The sequence below is a fragment of the Columba livia genome, chromosome 1 (assembly GCF_036013475.1).
Source record: "Columba livia isolate bColLiv1 breed racing homer chromosome 1, bColLiv1.pat.W.v2, whole genome shotgun sequence".
In the NCBI taxonomy this organism is placed as follows: domain Eukaryota; kingdom Metazoa; phylum Chordata; class Aves; order Columbiformes; family Columbidae; genus Columba; species Columba livia.
In genome coordinates, this window is record NC_088602.1 from 131067047 (window position 1) to 131086279 (window position 19233).

The following is a 19233-nucleotide window of genomic DNA, read 5'->3' on the forward strand; positions in this document are numbered from 1 at the left end:
TTCTGATCTTGAAGTAAAATAGGCAGTTTCAAAGAATCATAGAATCATTCTGGTTGGAAGAGACCCTCAAGATGACTGAGTCCAACCATAACCTAACTCTAGCACTAAACCATGTCCCTAAGAACCTGATTTTGTTCAGAAGGGAAGTACCTGATCTGCATACAAAATCCATCAATTTTAGCACACTCTGAGTACTTGAGGGGAAAATAAAAGTGTGTGATTCTGTTGACAGGAAAGATAAGTTATTTTTTTGCGAAATAAAAAAATGTTGACTACTACCAAGCACATGAACTGCATCATAGAGAAATCTGCAGTGAGGACACCATAAAAGGAACACTGTAAAAGGCTCTTCTGTGACTAGGGTTCCTTCAGACAGGATTTTTGGGTGCTGACAGATAAAGGGAATGCCTTCATTTTCAGGTGTCGCCTCTAGAAGTATTTGTCACCTTTTTATAGTCACAGCCATCTATCTCCCCAGTTCTCAGTGACTTTCATGAAAGAAAATAACATTTCCGAAATCTGTCACTAGCTTGTAGCCCCCCTCCCATGATGACAAACCCTGCTCATGCAACAGAGCCATCCTGCTACTGTACAGCATTTACTTAGTTTTGCAAGAGAAGTGTGCAGTGCAGTCAGTCAAACTGAAGAACCCCGTGGATCATCAGTATTTTTAACCGTGTGACTATTTTAAAATAGATGTCTTAATTTAATTATCCATTCTTCTGAAATCAAGGCAGAGGATTTCCATTGATTCCAACTGTAACTACTATTGCTGCTTTTGCACCATGTTAAAAGGGGTTTTTTTGGTTGATCTAATTTTTAATCACAATAGATACACACACATGCACATCCAACAAAACATTCAGTAAAGCAGTACTCTCTGATTTGCTACCTTTCTTTTTTTGTTTGGATGATGATCTGAAGAAGTAAAGTCCATCTGTTCCTAACAAAACAAGGGAATTGAAAAGCAGTATCTAGTTTAATTCCATAGAATTATTTGCATATCCAAGGGGATCAGTTAACAGTCTTCTGTTATGGACTGTAAATGATAGTTAAATGCTGTCCAGTAAGAAAGAATATGTTTTTGAAAAAGAAGTAACTTATTTCAATTAACAATGCACAATTAACCATAGTCATATTTGACTGTTATTTTTTTTTAGGTGAATAGAAGTACTCTTTTTAACAATATCAAATTAAACCAGGATAAGAAATTTTATGTTCACTGTAAGGTTTATAAATCCCACAAACAGGAGTTGTTTTAAACAGACAAAGAAATCTTGGTATATGTTAAGGTTCTAGAGGAATTAACAAGCAGCTAGTAACTTTTGCAAGAAAGTCCTTGCTCTACTTCACAGAAATTTTATCCTGTGTTAAGACAGGATATCCAAAGCCATTGACAGCACTGATTAACACATCCTCTTCCACAGAGCAGCACAACACTCACAATAGACAAGAGGGCAAGGTTTTCAACACACTATGTCATGGTGAGAACAATAGTGTTTATATAAGAGATAGAGCTTTCTGAGCTATAAGAAAAACTGTGGTTGCCTACACTTGAGAATCAAGGAATGCCCCTCAAGTTCCACATTCTTAATTACAACAGGACAGTAATAAGAACTTCAACAGAATTTCCAATTAGCAAAAGTCAATCCATGTCTGTATTAATAAACAAAAAGTATGGTCACCACAACAACTGACAGTACATACTGAGTTCAGCAACAATTTCTATTTACCTGTTTACTTTTTAATGCAGGTAGAACGATCATTAGAACATGGTAGAGATCCAAGATATCATTTAGAATAGAAAAGCATAGAATCACAGAACGTTAGTGATTGGAAAGGACCACAAAAGATCATCTAGTCTAATCCACCCACTGGAGCAGAAACACCTGGAAAGGGTTACACAGGAATGCGTCCAGGCGGGTTTTGAATGTCTCTAGAGCAGGAGACTCCACAACCTCCCCGGGCAGCCTGTTCCAGTGTTTTGTCACCCTCACTGAGAAGAAGTTTCTTCTCATATTAAAGTGGAACCTCCTATGTTCCAGTTTGTACCACTGCCCCTTGTCCTATCATTGGTTGTCACCGAGAAGAGCCTGGCTCCATCCTTGTGACACTCACCCTTTACATATTTATAAACATCAATAAGGTCACCCCTCAGTCTCCTCCAAGCTCAAGAGACCCAGCTCCCTCAGCCTTTCGTCAAAGTGAGATGCTCCACTCCCTTAATCATCTTCATGGCTCTGCACTGGACTCTCCCCAGCAGTTCCCTGTCCTTCTTGAACTGAGGGGCCCAGAACTGGACACAATATCCCAGATGCGGTCTCACCAGGGCAGAGTAGAGGGGAAGAAGAACCTCTCTCAACCTACTAACCATAACCTTCTCATACACCCCAGGATGCCACTGGTCTTCTTGGCCACACGGGCACAGTGCTGGCTCATGGTCACCTTGCTGTCCACCAGGACCCCCAGGTCCCTTTCCCCTACACTGCTCTCTAATAGGTCATTCCCCAACTTATACTGGTACCTGAGGCTGTTCCTGCCCAGATGGAAGACTCTACACTTGCCCTTGTTGCATCTACCATCTCATGGTCGCTGCAGCCAATGCAGCCCCCAACCTTTACTGCTTCAACCAGACCTTCCTTGTTAGTGAGAATGAGATCCAGCAGCTCTCCTCTTCTAGCTGTCTCATCCACCATTTGCATCAGGATGTTATTGTCAATGCACTGGAGGAACCTCCTGGACTGTGGCTGGCTGGCTGAGTAGTCCTTCCAGTAAACATCAGTTGGAAGGGATCTACAGCTACCCGGTATTCCAATTGCCTGACCACTTCAGCACTGACCAAAAGTAAAAGCATGTTACTAAGAGTGTTGTCCACATGCCTCCTAAACACTGACAGGCATGGGGCATCAACCACTGTGTTTTTGTTATCCTATAGGACCCTCTACCAAATCCACCATGTAACGCATGTCACTTGTGCAGACTTGGAGACTCCCTTTTCCAGGAGTACAAGAAAGTGTTGCAATCTAAACTCTACAATAATGAATACAAATTAAAACCGGGGGGACTTCCAGGTCTTGTTGCAGTTACAGACCAAACAAACAAACAAAAAAGAGGGTACCTCATAGGCTCTTAATTACTGCTCAGTGTTGCAACTTTTAATGTGGTTTTGGATGAGCTAAGAAGTAGCCTACAGCAGCTGTGAATGTTGTCAACACTGCTACAGAGGAGCTGGAGGTAGATACTATAGGTAACTGCTACATTCTGAAATTATTCACCCTTCAAAATTCATCTTCTAATAAGTACCATACCATCAGGCAAAATTATTCCATTGCTTCTGGAAGGGTCTTTCCTCAACTTTTGTTTTTCAACCCTCTCACAATTCAGTAGTTAAGAAAGTGGGTCCCCTTTCCCACACAGCATCATCCCAGCTGCTATAACAACTCACGCTCCCTGAGTAAGGGATTTCTTGGCTGCCTGGCATAAATTGCATGGAAGGAAGGATAAAATCCCCACCATGGTAATATGAACATAACATAAAGGGAAAAAGAAAAAAAAAAAAAGGATAAAGGAAAAAAAAAAAAAAAAGCAAAAATAGACTAACATCTAGAACACATCCCCTTTCCCATGGTCTTTGCCAGTAGTTCAAAACTAAATCTCAGCCTCTGCATTCTTCTAGTGCCTCGCTCATGTCCCAGATTCTACCTACAAACCTCCACAAGTTCCCATCTTACCCTCAGGAAGGAGGACGCAAGCTCTTTTGCATCCCCTGCTGATCTACTCCGCTGCCATGAACTTCCATAACATTGATATAAGACTGCAAACCTGTTCTGCATCCTTCTCTACCCAGACGACATACAAGTTTGCTGCTTCTTCCTACACTTCCACGTTTCCACTTCCAAGCCAGATATATCTCAGCACACGATTCTCACAGTCTCTCAGTCATAAACAGCTTCTTACATTCCTTCTTTTCCAACACAGTTGCCCATTGCCATTCTTCTGGAAATGTAGCTTCCATCTCCTCAACTCTCCCATGTGTCGAAGTGGCTGATTATTATTCAATATCAAACTGACTGCTTTTACAGAAACCTTAAAAATGCCTCTTGACTTACTACATGATCTTCAAATGCAATAATTCACACACTACTATTGAAAACAAGTAACAGAATTTGCTGACTTGCTGAACATACTGGGTCTGCCTGGGACGGAGTTAATTTTCTTCACAGCAGCCTGTATGGTGCTGTGTTTTGGATTTGTGACCAAAAAAAATGTTGATAACATAGGTATGTTTTAGCTATTGCTGAATAGCATCAAGACCTTCCCTATTTCTTAGTGAGCAGGCTGGGGGTACACAAGACATTGGGAGGAGACACAGGTGGGAGAGCCAATCCACAATGACCAAAGGGATATGATATACTGCATAATGTTATGCCCAGCAATAAAACTGGTGGGTAGGCTTTCTAAAGTGGCCCTTGCTCAGAGACTGTCTGGGCATTAGTCTGTGGGTGGTGGTGAGTGACTGCCTTTGTGTTACTCAGGAGTTTTTTTCAGTTTTTTTTCCACCCTTCTCTCTCCTTCATTTACTAAGCTGACTTTATCTTGACCCATTGGGTTTTTTTCTTGCTTTTGCTCTTCCAGTTCTCTCCCCTATCCTGCTGCAGGGAGGAGGCAGGGGGAATGAGACAGATCCTTAGTTGCTGGCTGGGGTCAACTCTCGACACAGAAAAAAAAAAATAACGTTTTGTATGCTTCATTTCACTCCTAATCCACTCAATCAATCTCAGGATCTCACAGGTCCCTTCATGCATGAAGAGACTTATTGAAGCTAAAGTGAATTTCTGCAACAGAGACTTCCAGATAGGATTCATAAAGCTATCAAAAGGATGAATAAGACTATCATTTTTTTCTGTTTACTTACTGCAGCTTTTACATCCAACACGTAAGATACAGTGCAGCCCTAATATTGCAGACAATTAAAACTCTGCCGATATGCTGCACACAATTGACCTAAACCATTTTCTCTCTGATAAAGGAAAAAAATAATTTACAAAAATGGATCACAGCAGAAGACATGAGTTAAATTCTTAATCACAATCTATAGCAAACACAACCCAGAGGAATTTGAGCAAAATAATATATCTCACAAGGCAAGGGCAATAAGCTTAAAAGCAGCACAGCATTTCACTCACAGGTTGTGACCCTGAGATCTACTAGCTACTAAACCTTTCAAAGGAGTACAAACATCCACCCAGATAAAGACTTTTCACCAAGCAAAGAATGCACTAGACAGTACACAACACAGATAAACAGGAGTTGAGATTGCCATCCCTATGCTAAGAACTCTTGTGTTCTCCCCAGCTATTTCTGTGAAGGACCATTTCATATTTAGGAAAGGTAACTATTCCAAAGTTTCAGACAAGAACACCCATGTGGCCCAAGGTCCCTTGAGGCAGAGCCATGAACAGCACCTGGTTTAGCTAAATTTAGAGCCCTCTAGCACCCATTTTCCAAGTGGAGGAGGGTGCAGCTGTATGGCAAACTAGACAGCTGCTCAATAAACTCTACTGTGCCATTGGCTCTGTGCCATTGTCCAGAAAACCACAGAGAGAAATGTATCACAGCAGGAGAAATCTAAGTCTTTATCTAGGTAGGGAAAGTTCTTACCAAATGCAAAAGATCTCAGTCTGCGTGTTAAGAGATGACCTGAAGCACAGGTGGTGCTCATTACGGTTATGATGGACTAGATGATCTTTTGAGGTCCCTTCCAATCCCTAGCATTCTATGATACCTTTAGAGATAACAAATTTTTAGTTCCTAAAAGTCTAAAAGAGAAATGAAGAATACAAACACCTAGACTTCTACTGCTATCTTACAAATAATTGCATAGGCCAGATGTAATGTTATCAGTACTACGGTTATGATAGCGCAATGAAGGACAATGGTGGATCCTACCTTCCCGTTCCATAGCCAAACTGGAGTTTGTGTGTACAAACAGACAAAAGCTCTGAGTTCTGATGGCAATCCATATGGAGATGAATTAAGATTCTCCCTCACAAGCTGTCCTAAGAATCCTGAACGGACAGTATTATTGCCATACAACATCAAGCAGAAAAGCCCAACACTTAGTTTACTACTCTATATTTCTGGTTTGCATTGGACTTATTGCTGACACCCCTCTAAGAATGTATTGCAGCAGCTGGAAAACCTCCCCTTGAGACTGAGAGCAAAGTGCAGGAGATGTGACCTACACATCTGGGTAGAAAAGTCAAAACTTGAGTTCAAAATGAATCTCATTAAGAGAGGAGCAAACACTATCACTTTCAGAGATTTGTGCCGTAAGTTTTTCCCTGATGGCTACATGGAACTAGCTACCAGATAAAGTCTATTATTGAGAAGTCAAGTGTCAGATTAATTCATTCAAGTATCAGCTAACTCAAGCATGTTACACAGATGACTTCTTTTAATGGACTTGTTTACCTAGTTTGTGACCTGCTTGTGTTTTCCTTAAATGTACTACACTGTAGTTCTTGCTATGAATGAGGGATTTGAGCAATGCAAAAAATACACATGTAATTTCACTGTTAGCACCTAATCACAGCCACAAGATTATAAACACAATGAATACAACACCTAGTCTTCTCTGATGCAGTGTGAAGCCAATTTTATTAACATCTTTCAATTCTGTACCATATAACAATCTAACAATTTGCAGCAAACCACTAGCTCACTGCTCCTGGAGAATGAGGCTGCTCCACACTGTGTCACTCGCTGGCAAATCCCCAGCACAGCGCTGCCTGTTGATGTCGACTGACGCTGCACGTCTCCCCGCCAAGCAGAGCTGCAGGAGACAGATGGAAAAGCTAATGCTAGAACAACAGATGACAGTATGAGCCAAAACCCATTTCAGATGGAAAAATCAGAAATTAAATCATGAAATAAAACCCATAAGAATGTGTAGAGAGCATCTTCTCTCCCAGTTCAGTGAGAGATTTATCGTGCAAATAGAAAACAGTTCATTTCAGGAAGGAAATGAGTGGGGGAAAAAAAAAAAGGGGGGGGGAGATTATTTGACACAGGAAAAAATGCAGTTGCAAGGAAGTTTTTGCTATCAGATAACCACATCAGAGATAACAATGGCTCCAGTCTAGTTTTTAACTGACCTGTCTGTAACACTAAAACAACCTCTAGCCTCCTTTCCCACTGGCACTGTAGTCAACCTTCTGCCGGGTGACCGAAGGACTGAACAATCATGAATGACTTTAGCAACAGCATTCAACAGATAAATTTAATTTCATGACATACATGTGGATATGTATGCACATACATATCTACACATTAATATTGATATTAATTATTAATTTTTAGTCTTTAATGTGCTTGAAAGGAATTGAGTTCAAGATCAAGTGGTCCCTTAGGAGCCTAAGTATCATCTTCACTTGTTGCAATTAAGAACACCCTCGTGGCCGAGTGTAAGCACTTAAAGCATGCACACGACATGGTGGGCCAAAACTCCCCAGGGTGTAGCCTCTCTGAACTCATTGTATTAGCCAAGACAAGGGGAAATATGTTCTTGTAGAGATTTCCAGCCTCAAGATACTTGGATTTGCTTAAGGTTAGCACCTGAGCTTTTATATAACTATTCAGACTGAACCTCAAGAAATTTCGAGGTTTGCAACGAACTCTGAAACTAAGAGCAAAAGAAATTAATAACTCTTTCCTGATTCCCAGTAAAGGTTGTCTGATTGCATGGAAGAGGGACTAACAGCTTTTCCAATCTTAAAAATGGTCATATTAGAGACAAATTAAGGAGTTCTAATCCTCATTGAAACAACTCTTTGATTAAGTCAGACAGAAGAATCATTTAAGATATAGGAGACAATCAACCATGTTCAGATTTGAAGAGATATAGCACAAAACAAAAGAAAGGCATTCAAATAATTTTATTTATGAAATATCTCCTACTTATAAAAATGCACATTAATATGAAAACTCAGCATAATAATAATTGATACGTAGGCCAAGATGGGTAGGAATTAATATCTTTATAATATAGATGGTGAGTTAATTAAGATAGAGAAGAGGGATATGATCTACTTAAGGTCATACAGAAAGCCAGTGAAAATAGTAGGAAGAAGCACCAGATGTCCTGTTTCTGAAATCTCTGCTATAACCATTAGATCAGTAATTCCCAGTCTGGCAGCCCGTAAGGTCTTCTGATGTGTTTCATGCCAGTATATATTAAAAAGCTAAAAGCTAAAACCAAAGCCAACAGCAAAATGTTGCCCACAATGTTGCTTGCTGTTTGGCTGATAAATTAAGCCAATTAGAGGCCACGGACGGCACTGCTTTCTTTATATGTCTTATGCGTAGTGTAAGGCTTTGTCTAGTCTTTAAGTCTGCCTTTGTTGACTTGCTAAAGTAAAACAAAAGGCATAAACCACTGCCAGCAATGAAGCAGCAAAGGGAGGTAAGTGAGTGGCTGCACTGCAGGGCTGCGGGTGGCAGAAGCCGCCAGCTCCCGTTATACTACCTACCACAGCAGCCACCCCAATGGGTCTGGCAGTGGAGGTTCATGACTCTAACCCAGACACCACTTCTGTGTGACAAGCAAGTTACTCACACAGATTGCCAAATAAATATGGGCCAAATAGAAGTTATATTGAAGCAAATGTAATTGACTGCTGCACACTCTAAATAGTATTTCATGCCAATTTACATTTTTCAGCCTGATTCTTCACATGTATTGCAGTGCCACTGCATTGACATATTTAAACATACATTACACACTTTTCCTAACAACCTTCTTTTCTGACTTGATTGTTGTAGTCACCACAGAAATATTAATCAAAATTCATTGCAAGAAGACATAGTTAAAGAGATGTAGAAGTGCTTTCCTATGGAGCTATTCGTTCTCAGTATGTGAAATGAAGTATCGCATCACATTATAGTACCTTTGTTTTGTAGACTGCCATGTCTCCCAGAAATCATGGATAATGGAAGTTTAATGTTCTTTCAGACACATGAATGCACATTTCTTTAATTTTTTGCTATTGAAAATGAATGTGAATTATAAATTTTGAGAGCAGGGTAGAGTAACAAGGCACTGGACTGTGAACTGTCTGAAGGGAAGAAGCCAGAGAGTCGTGGTCAATGGGGGGAAGTCTAGTTGGAGGCCTGTATCTAGTGGAGTGCCACAGGGGTCAGTACTGGGGCCTATATTATTTAATATATTAATCAATTATTTGGATGAGGGAATAGAGTATACTATCAGCAAGTTTGCTGATGACACCAAACTGGGAAGAGTGGCTGACACCCCAGAAGGCTGTGCTGCCATCCAGCGAGACCTGGACAGGCTGGAGAGTTGGGCAGGGAAAAATTTAATGAAATATAACAAGGGAAAGTGTAGAGTCTTGCATCTGGGCAGGAACAACCTCAGGTACCAGTATAAGTTGGGGAATGACCCATTAGAGAGCAGTGTAGGGGAAAGGGAACTGGGGGTCCTGGCGGACAGCAGGATGACCATGAGCCAGCACTGTGCCCTTGTGGCCAGGAAGGCCAATGGCATCCTGGGGTGTATTACAAGGGGGGTGGTTAGTAGATCGAGAGAGGTTCTCCTGCCCCTCTACTCTGCCCTGGTGAGACGACAGCTGGAGTATTGTGTCCAGTTCTTGGCCCTTCAGTTCCAGAAGGACAGGGAACTGCTGGAGAGAGTCCAGCGCAGGGCAATGAAGATGATTAAGGGAGTGGAGCATCTCCCTTATGAGGAAACGCTGAGGGAGCTGGGTCTCTTGAGCCTGGAGAAGAGGAGACTGAGGGGTGACCTCATTAATGTTTACAGATATATAAAGGGTGAGTGTTATGAGGGTGGAGCGAGGCTCTTCTCGGTGACAACCAATGATAAGACATGGAGTAATGGGTACAAACTGGAACACAAAAGGTACCACTTAAATTTGAGAAGAAACTTCTTCTCAGTGAGGGTGCCAGAGCACTGGAACAGGCTGCCCAGGGAGGTTGTGGAGTCTCCTACTCTGGAGGCATTCAAGACCTGCCTGGACGCCTTGCTGTGTAACCTCATCTAGGTGTTCCTGCTCTGGCAGGGAGATTGGGCTAGATGATCTTTCGAAATCCCTTCCAATCCCTAACATTCTGTGATTCTGTGATACCCATGGATAAGTGCTTTAGTCCAAATGACATTCAAAGTCTTCAAAGAAAAGGAAGTTTGTGAACGATGTTTGCTGCTGACATTGAATCATCACATTTTATCAAAACAAAAAAGATAGTACATTTTACTTTTATACTAAAATAATATTTTCCAATATCCTATATGCAAATCCATTAAATACATTAGTTTTATGTATTTACATAAATAAAATATGTACATTTAATATATATGCACATAATATAAAATATAAAAAGAAAGCTAACACGCCTCCAATCTGCTTTATAGCCTTCAGTATCATTATTCTCAAATAAAATGCCTAAGTTAGCTATTAATTATAAGCCACCAATTATAAATAAAGTATTTTATAATAAGCATTTTTAACCCATATTAACAATTCCAGTATCACTCAACTCCTTCCCATGTCACTTGAGACAGCATGCTCAAAAATCCCCAACATCACAAAGGAAGACACAACACACATGGGATGCAGCAGAATGGTAACCAGGTTGCTAAAATTTAAATATATATAATTGCTCTGAATTTAAGAAAGGTTTTAGGTGTTTTCCTAATTTTCTCCAGTTCATACATTTGTTAGTACTGACAGCCTAGTTCTTTATGCATACAAAACAAAGCAGAAGCAGTAAAATGTGAAAAGTCCTCTGTAAAAGCTGTGCCAATATATCTTTACACGGAGCTCCAAGGTAATTGAGTCTTCCACTTCATTCAGTTCCTGGCAACTGCAACTACAGTTTTGTGATATATCTACCAGCACTGGAAGTGAACCAAGAGCAACAATTCATTTTACAGGTGTCACCACACAGCAGTTTATAGGATAAGTATTTTCAATTAGTACCTGAAGGCAATTGAGTATTTTAGTAGTAAAAGGCATTATATACCATCATATAACTCAAATTTACTCACTTGTCCCCATCTTCTACTGACAAATGACTAACCTGTGCTGGTTCGACTGAAAGTGAGTTTATTTTCTTCCTGCAGTTTAGAAACTTTTTTTTCTCCTAGCTAGCACGGCCATTGTTTAGATTTAGTTTGAGAACAAGAAGATAGCACTCCAGGACAGAGTTAATGTTTGTCTTCAAGTAACTTTCCAGTTTCTTTGAGTTGGAACAAAGAGAATGTAAGAGCTTACTGTTAGCTGTTGTCTGAGACCCAAAGTCTTTCTGAGCTCTACCCACAGGTGTGGGGCAGCTGGGAAGGGGGACATGGATGGGACAGAGCTTGACTGACATCCAGACTGATCAATAAGGATATTTCAACCTATTAGTGTCATGGTTCCTATTTAAAGAGAGTTGCATTTTCCAGCTAGAGAGACGGAAACCCATGCTGGGTTTGCACCATTTCAGTTGAGGACCATTCAGGAGTTCTTTTAGTTTGGTTTTCTGCCACCGTGCAGTGGCCTCTGGGCCCTTCTGCCTTTTTCTGTCTTACCCTACAACCAACTGTTCTGGACCAGGGTGTTCTCTCTCTTTTCCTGGGACTGGCTGCTCAGTGCAGACAGAGTTTGTGAGGAATTGCATTGAGTATCTTTTATTTTATATTCTATTTTTCATTTTATATATTAGTATTATTTTGTTATTTTATTAAACTGTGTTTACCTAACCCACGAGTTTCTCCCTTCCCTTTCTATTCTCTCCCCTATTTGGGGGTGAGGGGGTGTGAACAAGCAGCTATTGTGGTTATGATTGCTAGCTTGGATTAAACCATGACACTATTCCATTACACATTTGATATGAAAAAGCTCAGAGAGGTATTATTTTAAAAGCCCACAAAGATTAAATGACACAGTGAAGACACTGATACTGCCACACTGTTCAAAACATGTACTCTTGAAAAATTATTAGGATGGTATACAAAATGAAAGATAAAAGTGCAGCACTCTCATAATGGCTCATAAAGAAATAATCCTAGAGTTTTTAGCAATGTCTCTTATTGGTTTGTGTTACCACCTCCTTCTTCTGTCAACATGTGCAATCAGTTTGTCAAATGACCCCATACAGGATGCAGAAACCACTCTTAAAAACTCTCACTTCAGAGATTTGCTCAGTTGCATTTCCTGCCTTTAATATTATATCAAGTGACTGATTTATGTGGCATACCACTACAAAAGATAAATTTAAATTTAGAATGATTGACATGAAACATGATTTCTAAATTGCCACTGTTTCAAACGGTTTCTACTTTGGTCTTCATTTGTTTTTCTAGAAGTAGACCTTCACACTACTCTAGCACAATGTCTTCAGCCACCAAACCACATCAGCTTTTTCACCTCACTGCTAGCCACTTTCATTCTCCCCATCTCCTGTGTTGTACCAACTTTCAAAAGAGTATTTAACAATAGGCGCAGATTTGCACAGCAGAGCATCTCACAGCCTCATTGCTGCTTGTATTTCCATTACCAGCACAGTTATCAGCAGGATGTATTCACAGTGAAGGTGGACAACCAGGAAACGGTGCAAATTGGCTGGCAAGGAACATGACTACATTCTGTCTCCACAGCTATTTGGCCACAGGCTAGGGATTAGCATATATTGCTGAGCCAAAGAGCATCTGTAGTTGCTATGCACAACAGTGTTTACGCATTTATAACTAACATCACATTTGACAGTTACAAAGCCTGTTGAAAACAGCAGGACAAATAGGGCTCCAAACTTGCTACATCAAATCTAACCTCCCTGAAATCCATGTGTTAAGAATACTGTAAATTCATTTTCTGCTAGCAAGGGATAAAGTTGAGGAGGCAGGGGGCAACACAGTCATGAATGAAACCTACAGCACAGCTAGACCCCTGAATGCCTTCTAGCTGGTACAAGCCTTAGCTATAGGATCACTCATAGTTTTGCAATAAAAGCTTTATACATTGCTGCCTTAAAAATTAGCAGGTTGGGGTTATCTGCTTAGTAAACTGTAAAAAGCCATTTTCTAGCTAGGCTAGTTAGTTTTAGCCAGAATAAAATCACTCTGTTTCTTCAACTATGTTGACAGACACACCCACGTGTATGCACATACAGTTTCAGGTTTATATGCATAGAATGTTTCCACCATGACAACGCAACTAATATTTAAACAACAATTTAGACAGAAATGTTTAAAGACCTTATGCCACCTTACCATAAAGAGCTTTTGCACTTGTTCTTGAATTCTGCTCCCTCTCTGCCTGAGTAAACGTTGGGGAACCATAGCCACTGGAAGAAAATATTGCTGGTTAACTTCTGTATAGATGCATTTGCCACACAGAAACAGGCACTGAAAAAAGACCTCTCTTTATGTAGGACTTCACATACCTATACCATTCCTAACACAGGTAGTGATACTAGATACTTGTTCTGCACCACGAACACAATGAACCATGTTTCACTTAGGCTAGAAGCCCTTCTGAGCTCTTTTTTGTTGCGTTATTACAACATCACACACAATGGGAATGTTGTATACACATAGATACTACCATTAGGTAAATAATCAAAATCACTTAATAATAAACCCAACAACGACTACACCAAAGACTTGGTAGGATTTGGTTTGTTTTTTCTTTTTTTTCCTACATTCACAAGTGTTAATTGTTTTTAATTATTTTAGCTATTTTAAATAAAAGACTTAAAAAGGACTATCATTGCCTACAGCAAACGAAAAGGCAATCCAGCTTCCTTCAAATGTAACAAGAATGAATCATACAATCTCTCTTTAAAGGGACAAGAATATGAGGAGCAGATGACAGTACAGATGCCCTGCTCCATACAGGAATGCTTGTTCTTTGGCATCAGATTAGGTCAATTCTTATTAGTGCTGTGAATGAGCCTAGCACCATGCTTCTGATACAGGGAGCATCCTCTTATCTCAGGCAGAGTAACGCTTTCAGGTAACAGTTGCTCGGTTTTTTTTACTGAGAAATGATATTTTCTCACAGATGTGAAGGGCAGTCTCATCTTTTATGCGTAAAAATGCAATCACTCAGAGCTAACCTTAGCATCTCAGGCATACGAAGACCTCTCCAAGTAAGGTAATATGTATGCTATGGCTACAACAATTTATTCTTCTGTTCCAGATTATTCTACTCAGCAACACAGCTTTACCCTTACATTAATAAAAAAATGAGTCATATGATATCTCTCAGTTTGGTTACATGGTTTGGAAACTGTACATGCTTTTACAGAAACTGCCTTTGTATTATTCCATTGGGATCTAATAATTATAGCTCTACCTGAAATGGAAGCGTAAAGAAGAAAATACAACACTATTTTTTGTCCATAAAAGGAAAATCAAAGGCAAAACCTTACTTCATTTGAGGAAAATAACTTCCATATCCACCGGGAGGGGTATTTGATATATGTCCGTTCATTCTTATCGTCACTTACTGAGGTATACGATCTGGGAAAAGAAACAACAGCGTATGAATTAAAGACTCTTAAAAGATTAAGGTTTTATACAGATGTAATTCAAACCTAATAAGAAAATTATGGCTGAAATGGGAAAGGAATTGCATCAACAAGCTCAATTGTTATTATTTGCATTGTGGTGATGCTTTAAAGACCCTTGATAGAACTTCTCCCAATTGCAATTTAATAGTTATTGCTTCAGACAATCTATAATTTAGTGAATACAACCATTATTATTGATACAATGGTTTTTTAAGAACAGATTTAGAAATAAAAGGCTGATGAAACAAAGATCATCTACTGCAGAAGCGAATGAGATCTTCCAACCGTCAACTTTAATAGTCAAGCATGCTTGATTTTAACCCCCAGTTCATTTTTTTTCAAATGTAACTTTTGAAATGAACTTTTGCTACATATTCCATGAAGCTTATCAGCTGAATTGTTAGAAAGATGCATTATCAAAATAAACAATAACTGTTAGCACAAAAGGAAACTTGGTTAGCTATTTTGGGACTAAGATTTCTTGGGTTGTTTGGTTTTTGTTTTTTTTTTTTAAAGAAGAATTTAACTTCCTGAAAGTTTGGCATCCTAAGTGAAACCTCTCCTGTAACAGCAATACTGAAAAAGCTATGATGAAATAGTTAAAAGAATGCCTTCTCCCTTTAATAATGTGCTCATTGAAGTGAAAATTGACTCTGGAAAGTGACTCATAAGCCTGTAAACAATTAATAAATCTCTATTCAAATTTACCATGGGCAAATATTATTTCATTTATACATATTTGAATAATACATATGTGGATATTTCTCTACATCACAGTCATTAAATAGAAATACTTCCACTCTGCAAGAAGTACATCAAATAAAATTTCTACCTTACAAAAGCTCCAGCTACAAAGTAAGCACAACCTGCTTTGTTGTACGAAAGCCACCTTACAACCAGATTATCTTCTGAATTGCTAAGTCAACTCAGTGCCTGAGTTTAACCGTTCTCTCCTTGTTTTACCAAAAAGCAGCAGCTGATTGACCTACAGTACATGCTGTATTTTGTATCCATATATGTTTTGATACTTCCCTTTTCACGCAAAAAATAATATCACAATTAAATTTATTCTCAGCTCTCGAGTCTTCTGTCATTTTAAGAAATGTACAAGCTGGTTTTGGTCTTCTGTACTGAGAACAGAGGGGGTTTTTTTATACCTTTCTAAGGAACACCTGACACCTCCTACCTGAGATATGGTTAGCAAAGCTAGCTAGAACCAAGCTGTATTAATTACATGCTAAACGTAGTCATGTGAAAGTGTGGTATTGCCTTTAGTGAACACATCCTTGGTAATTTGGTTTAGAATATATATATTTTTTCTTTTAAATCTTTGATTGCACCTTTCAAAGAGTCTTTACTGACATACCCATATTTTACTTCCATTTCTCCTGCGCATCCCCATGAATATACCACGTATCTACCTCACTAGCCTGTTTGGCTGCTCTAAGCCACTTTTTATAGAGTGCAGTACTTTAGAGGGTGTCTCCAATAAATTACTATCCATGCCAAGTGCTGCTCAATTCATTAGCAATTACAGTCCTTGGGAAGCATCCTGAAACTGTCCCATGACTTTAAAGGATAAAAATACTTGTGTTCTCAGCAGAACTTGCCAGGTCACTGTGCGCTCCTTCTTCCGTTTCAGCGACTTTGCGGACCAGAGCGACTCAGAGTGCTCTTCTCCAGCTTGTGCTGCCATTAAGCTCTTCAACACTTCCTATCAGCTCTTCAACACTTCCTATCATCTGCATCCGCTGCTCAGTTTTGCTACCCTGTTTAACAGTTCACCCTGTCATTAGCTTCCTAAGCATGACTGGATAAAAAAACCCACAAATTATGTCCATTGCTTTTCATCATCCCAGATTTCATCTACTTTACATGCACACATTAAGATAACACTTATTTAATAATTCTATTTCCCATACCTTTTTAACATTTGTGACTTTTTTCATAACCCCACTTATAACAAATTCTAAAATTATCAGCTTTAAAGTGAGATCTGGAAAAATCTCAAAGCCATTTCACTCCTCTGACATCTTAATCTGACAAATACTGGATTTGTTATTTGTAGTCCATTTAATTTTATAAAAGTGGTGAAACAAATATTTTAAGTAGAAGGAATGCAATATATAAGAACTCAGAGCTTCAGTCATTGAAGATAGCATAACACAATGAGTTTTAAAGCAGCAATGAAGATGAACAGCAAATTTTCACATTAGGGGAAGAAAACTTGTCTGACTAAATACTCGCCTACTGTAAGGCATAACACCACCTATAAAAAGCTTTACAATTAAGTGAAAGTGGAAATCTGAGGTCAGAAATTTTGTCTGTCTTTCAAAGAAAAAGCAATCAGCTTGTTCTGCCAAGTAAGCACAAAAGTTTTAGTGAGTTTTAGTTGACATGCAAACAAAACACCACTTGCTGTTTGGTAGCTGAGTAAAGCCAACAATATTTCCTGTCCCTCATGCAATTTTCCACTGTTAAAATAATCAAATGCTTTTGAAATGCCAAGACTACTACTTTGACATGACATGTTTCTATTGCTTGCTTTAAGAAAGCTCCTAAATATGAATGCAAACCAAGCCTTTACAGTCATTACATATAATTAGTCCGAATATTTACAACGGCATTAAAAAGTTACTCATAATCCTCCAAAATTACTAAGCAATTTCATTTCTTTCAACATAAATGTTTCAATGTTTCTGGAAAAAAAAAAAAAAAAAAAAAAAAAAAAAAAAAAAAAAAAAAAAACAAAAAAACCACACGACAACATTTTAGGAAAACACTTTCATTTTTTTATTAAGTGCATGATGGACGGAAACTAAAAAAACATAAAAGGATAACAGAATGTGCAGTGCTTTGCTTATTATTTACTTATACAGCTTTCCCTGCTGTATTTCTCATTTCAAATGCCCTTTCATCTCTTACAAGCAGTCCCATAGCAAAAGTCAACCCGCGCACACTGTAAAGCCATCGTCATCCTGGAGTCTATTAATAAACGCCACTTCCTCTTCAATCTTCCCGTTCACCTCAACCCCGCAGTTTGCAGCAAAATACGCCAGTGTCCTAGACTTTAAGATAAACATCCTTCAAAATTAACTGTATGATCCCTCTTTAGGTAGACCTGAAGTATCAACAGTCTTTCTCAGGATCTTGTGAAGAAATCATGTCTACTCTGAACAAGAAATATTTAAAACCAGGAAAACTCAATAAGAAATTAAGGAAAAAAAATAATAATAAGAAGAAAATAGCTAGGATAATAAGAAAATAGATAAATATTAATATATTTACATTTAAATATATTAAAATAACAGCAAGCAAATAGTTATAAATAGCAAACTGCTGAAAAGCAATAAATACAAAATTCTTCCCACCGTATAAGAGACTAAACAAAAAGAAATCCACCTGGGACTTCACTGCTACTATCAGATTTATTTTTGAAGGGATTTTGGCATGCTGATAGTAAGCAGCAATATAAATTAGAAAGGTCCGGCCTTTATAACAGACAAATCATTTCTGAGACAGATATACTGCGGTTCTTCAGTAGTCAACAGTTAAAGGTGGTCTAATCTCAAATATGGGCAGTATTATACTTACACTTACATTACATCAGTCATAAATATTCATTTTTAAAATGTCCAACTGCTAAAATACTCTTTGCCTTCCCCATGTTGTAGCATCACAGCCTAATGGAAGCAATACAATCTGTGTGCAAGCAGCAGCTGACACACTGACAACTCACGTCTTGACATTTAATTTCCTAGTAGGAGTTTGAAGGTAACAAAATCCCTCAGTTTATTAAAAAAAAAAAAAAAAAAAAAAAAAAAAAAGAATCAATTTTCTAGAAGGGCAGAGCTATCTTATTAAAGAAAATGAGATATTCCAGAGGCTGATGCTCTTTTCCACTCATCCTGAATCAAACAGTCCAACCCAGTGACAGATCACCATATCAGATGGAAAAAAGAACAGCTTAACATCATGGGTATTTCAGAAATTATGTGGGTGGCAGGGAGTGGAAAGAGTTAATGAGAGGAGAATGTAGAGGAAGGAAAATAAAAGCTACGTGTCCTGGTTTAACCCCAGCCAGCAACTAAACACCACACAGCCACTTGCTCATTCCCTTCTCAGTGGGATGGAAGGAAGAGATGGGGAAGGGTAAAAGTGAGAAAATTTGTGGGCTGAGATCGAAAAAAAAAAAAAAAAGTTTAATAACTGAAATAAGTAATAATTATAATAAATTGTAATTAAAAAGAAAATAACAAAGGGAAAGGGGAAAAAAAAGCCAAGAAAGACAAGCGATAGAAATTAAAATAATTGCTCATCACCAACCAACACCATGAGCAGTCCCCCACACTGACCTCCCTCCTAGTTTTATTGCTGAGCACAATGCCACATGGTGTGGAATAACCCTTCGGTCAGTTGGGTTCAGCTGCCCTGGCTGCGTCCCCTCCCAACTTCTTGTGCACCTCCAGCCTCCTCACTGTCAGGGCAGTGAGAGGAGCAGAAAAGGCCTTGACTCTGTGTCAGCATCACTCAGCAATAATGAAAACATCCCTGTTTTATCAATGCTGCTTCCAGCACAAATCCAGGACACAGTCCCATACTAGCTACAGTGAAGAAAATTAACTCTACCCCAGCCAAAACCAG

The 19233-nt window shown here is 38.9% G+C and overlaps 1 protein-coding gene across 12 annotated transcripts in view; it reads right to left on the reverse strand.

Moving 5' to 3' along the window:
* The window catches only part of EPS8 (EGFR pathway substrate 8, signaling adaptor), a 145414-nt gene that overhangs the window by 45273 nt on the left and 80908 nt on the right, over nucleotides 1-19233 (reverse strand). For all 12 annotated transcript variants that reach the window (XM_065030116.1, XM_065030149.1, XM_065030124.1 and 9 more), the window contains 2 exons: nucleotides 14449-14539; nucleotides 13286-13359 (listed from right to left, as the gene is read on the reverse strand). In XM_065030116.1, the coding sequence (XP_064886188.1) occupies nucleotides 13286-13359; nucleotides 14449-14510 (136 nt within the window). In that variant the 5' untranslated portion in view covers nucleotides 14511-14539. The remainder of the gene's footprint in view (nucleotides 1-13285; nucleotides 13360-14448; nucleotides 14540-19233) is intronic.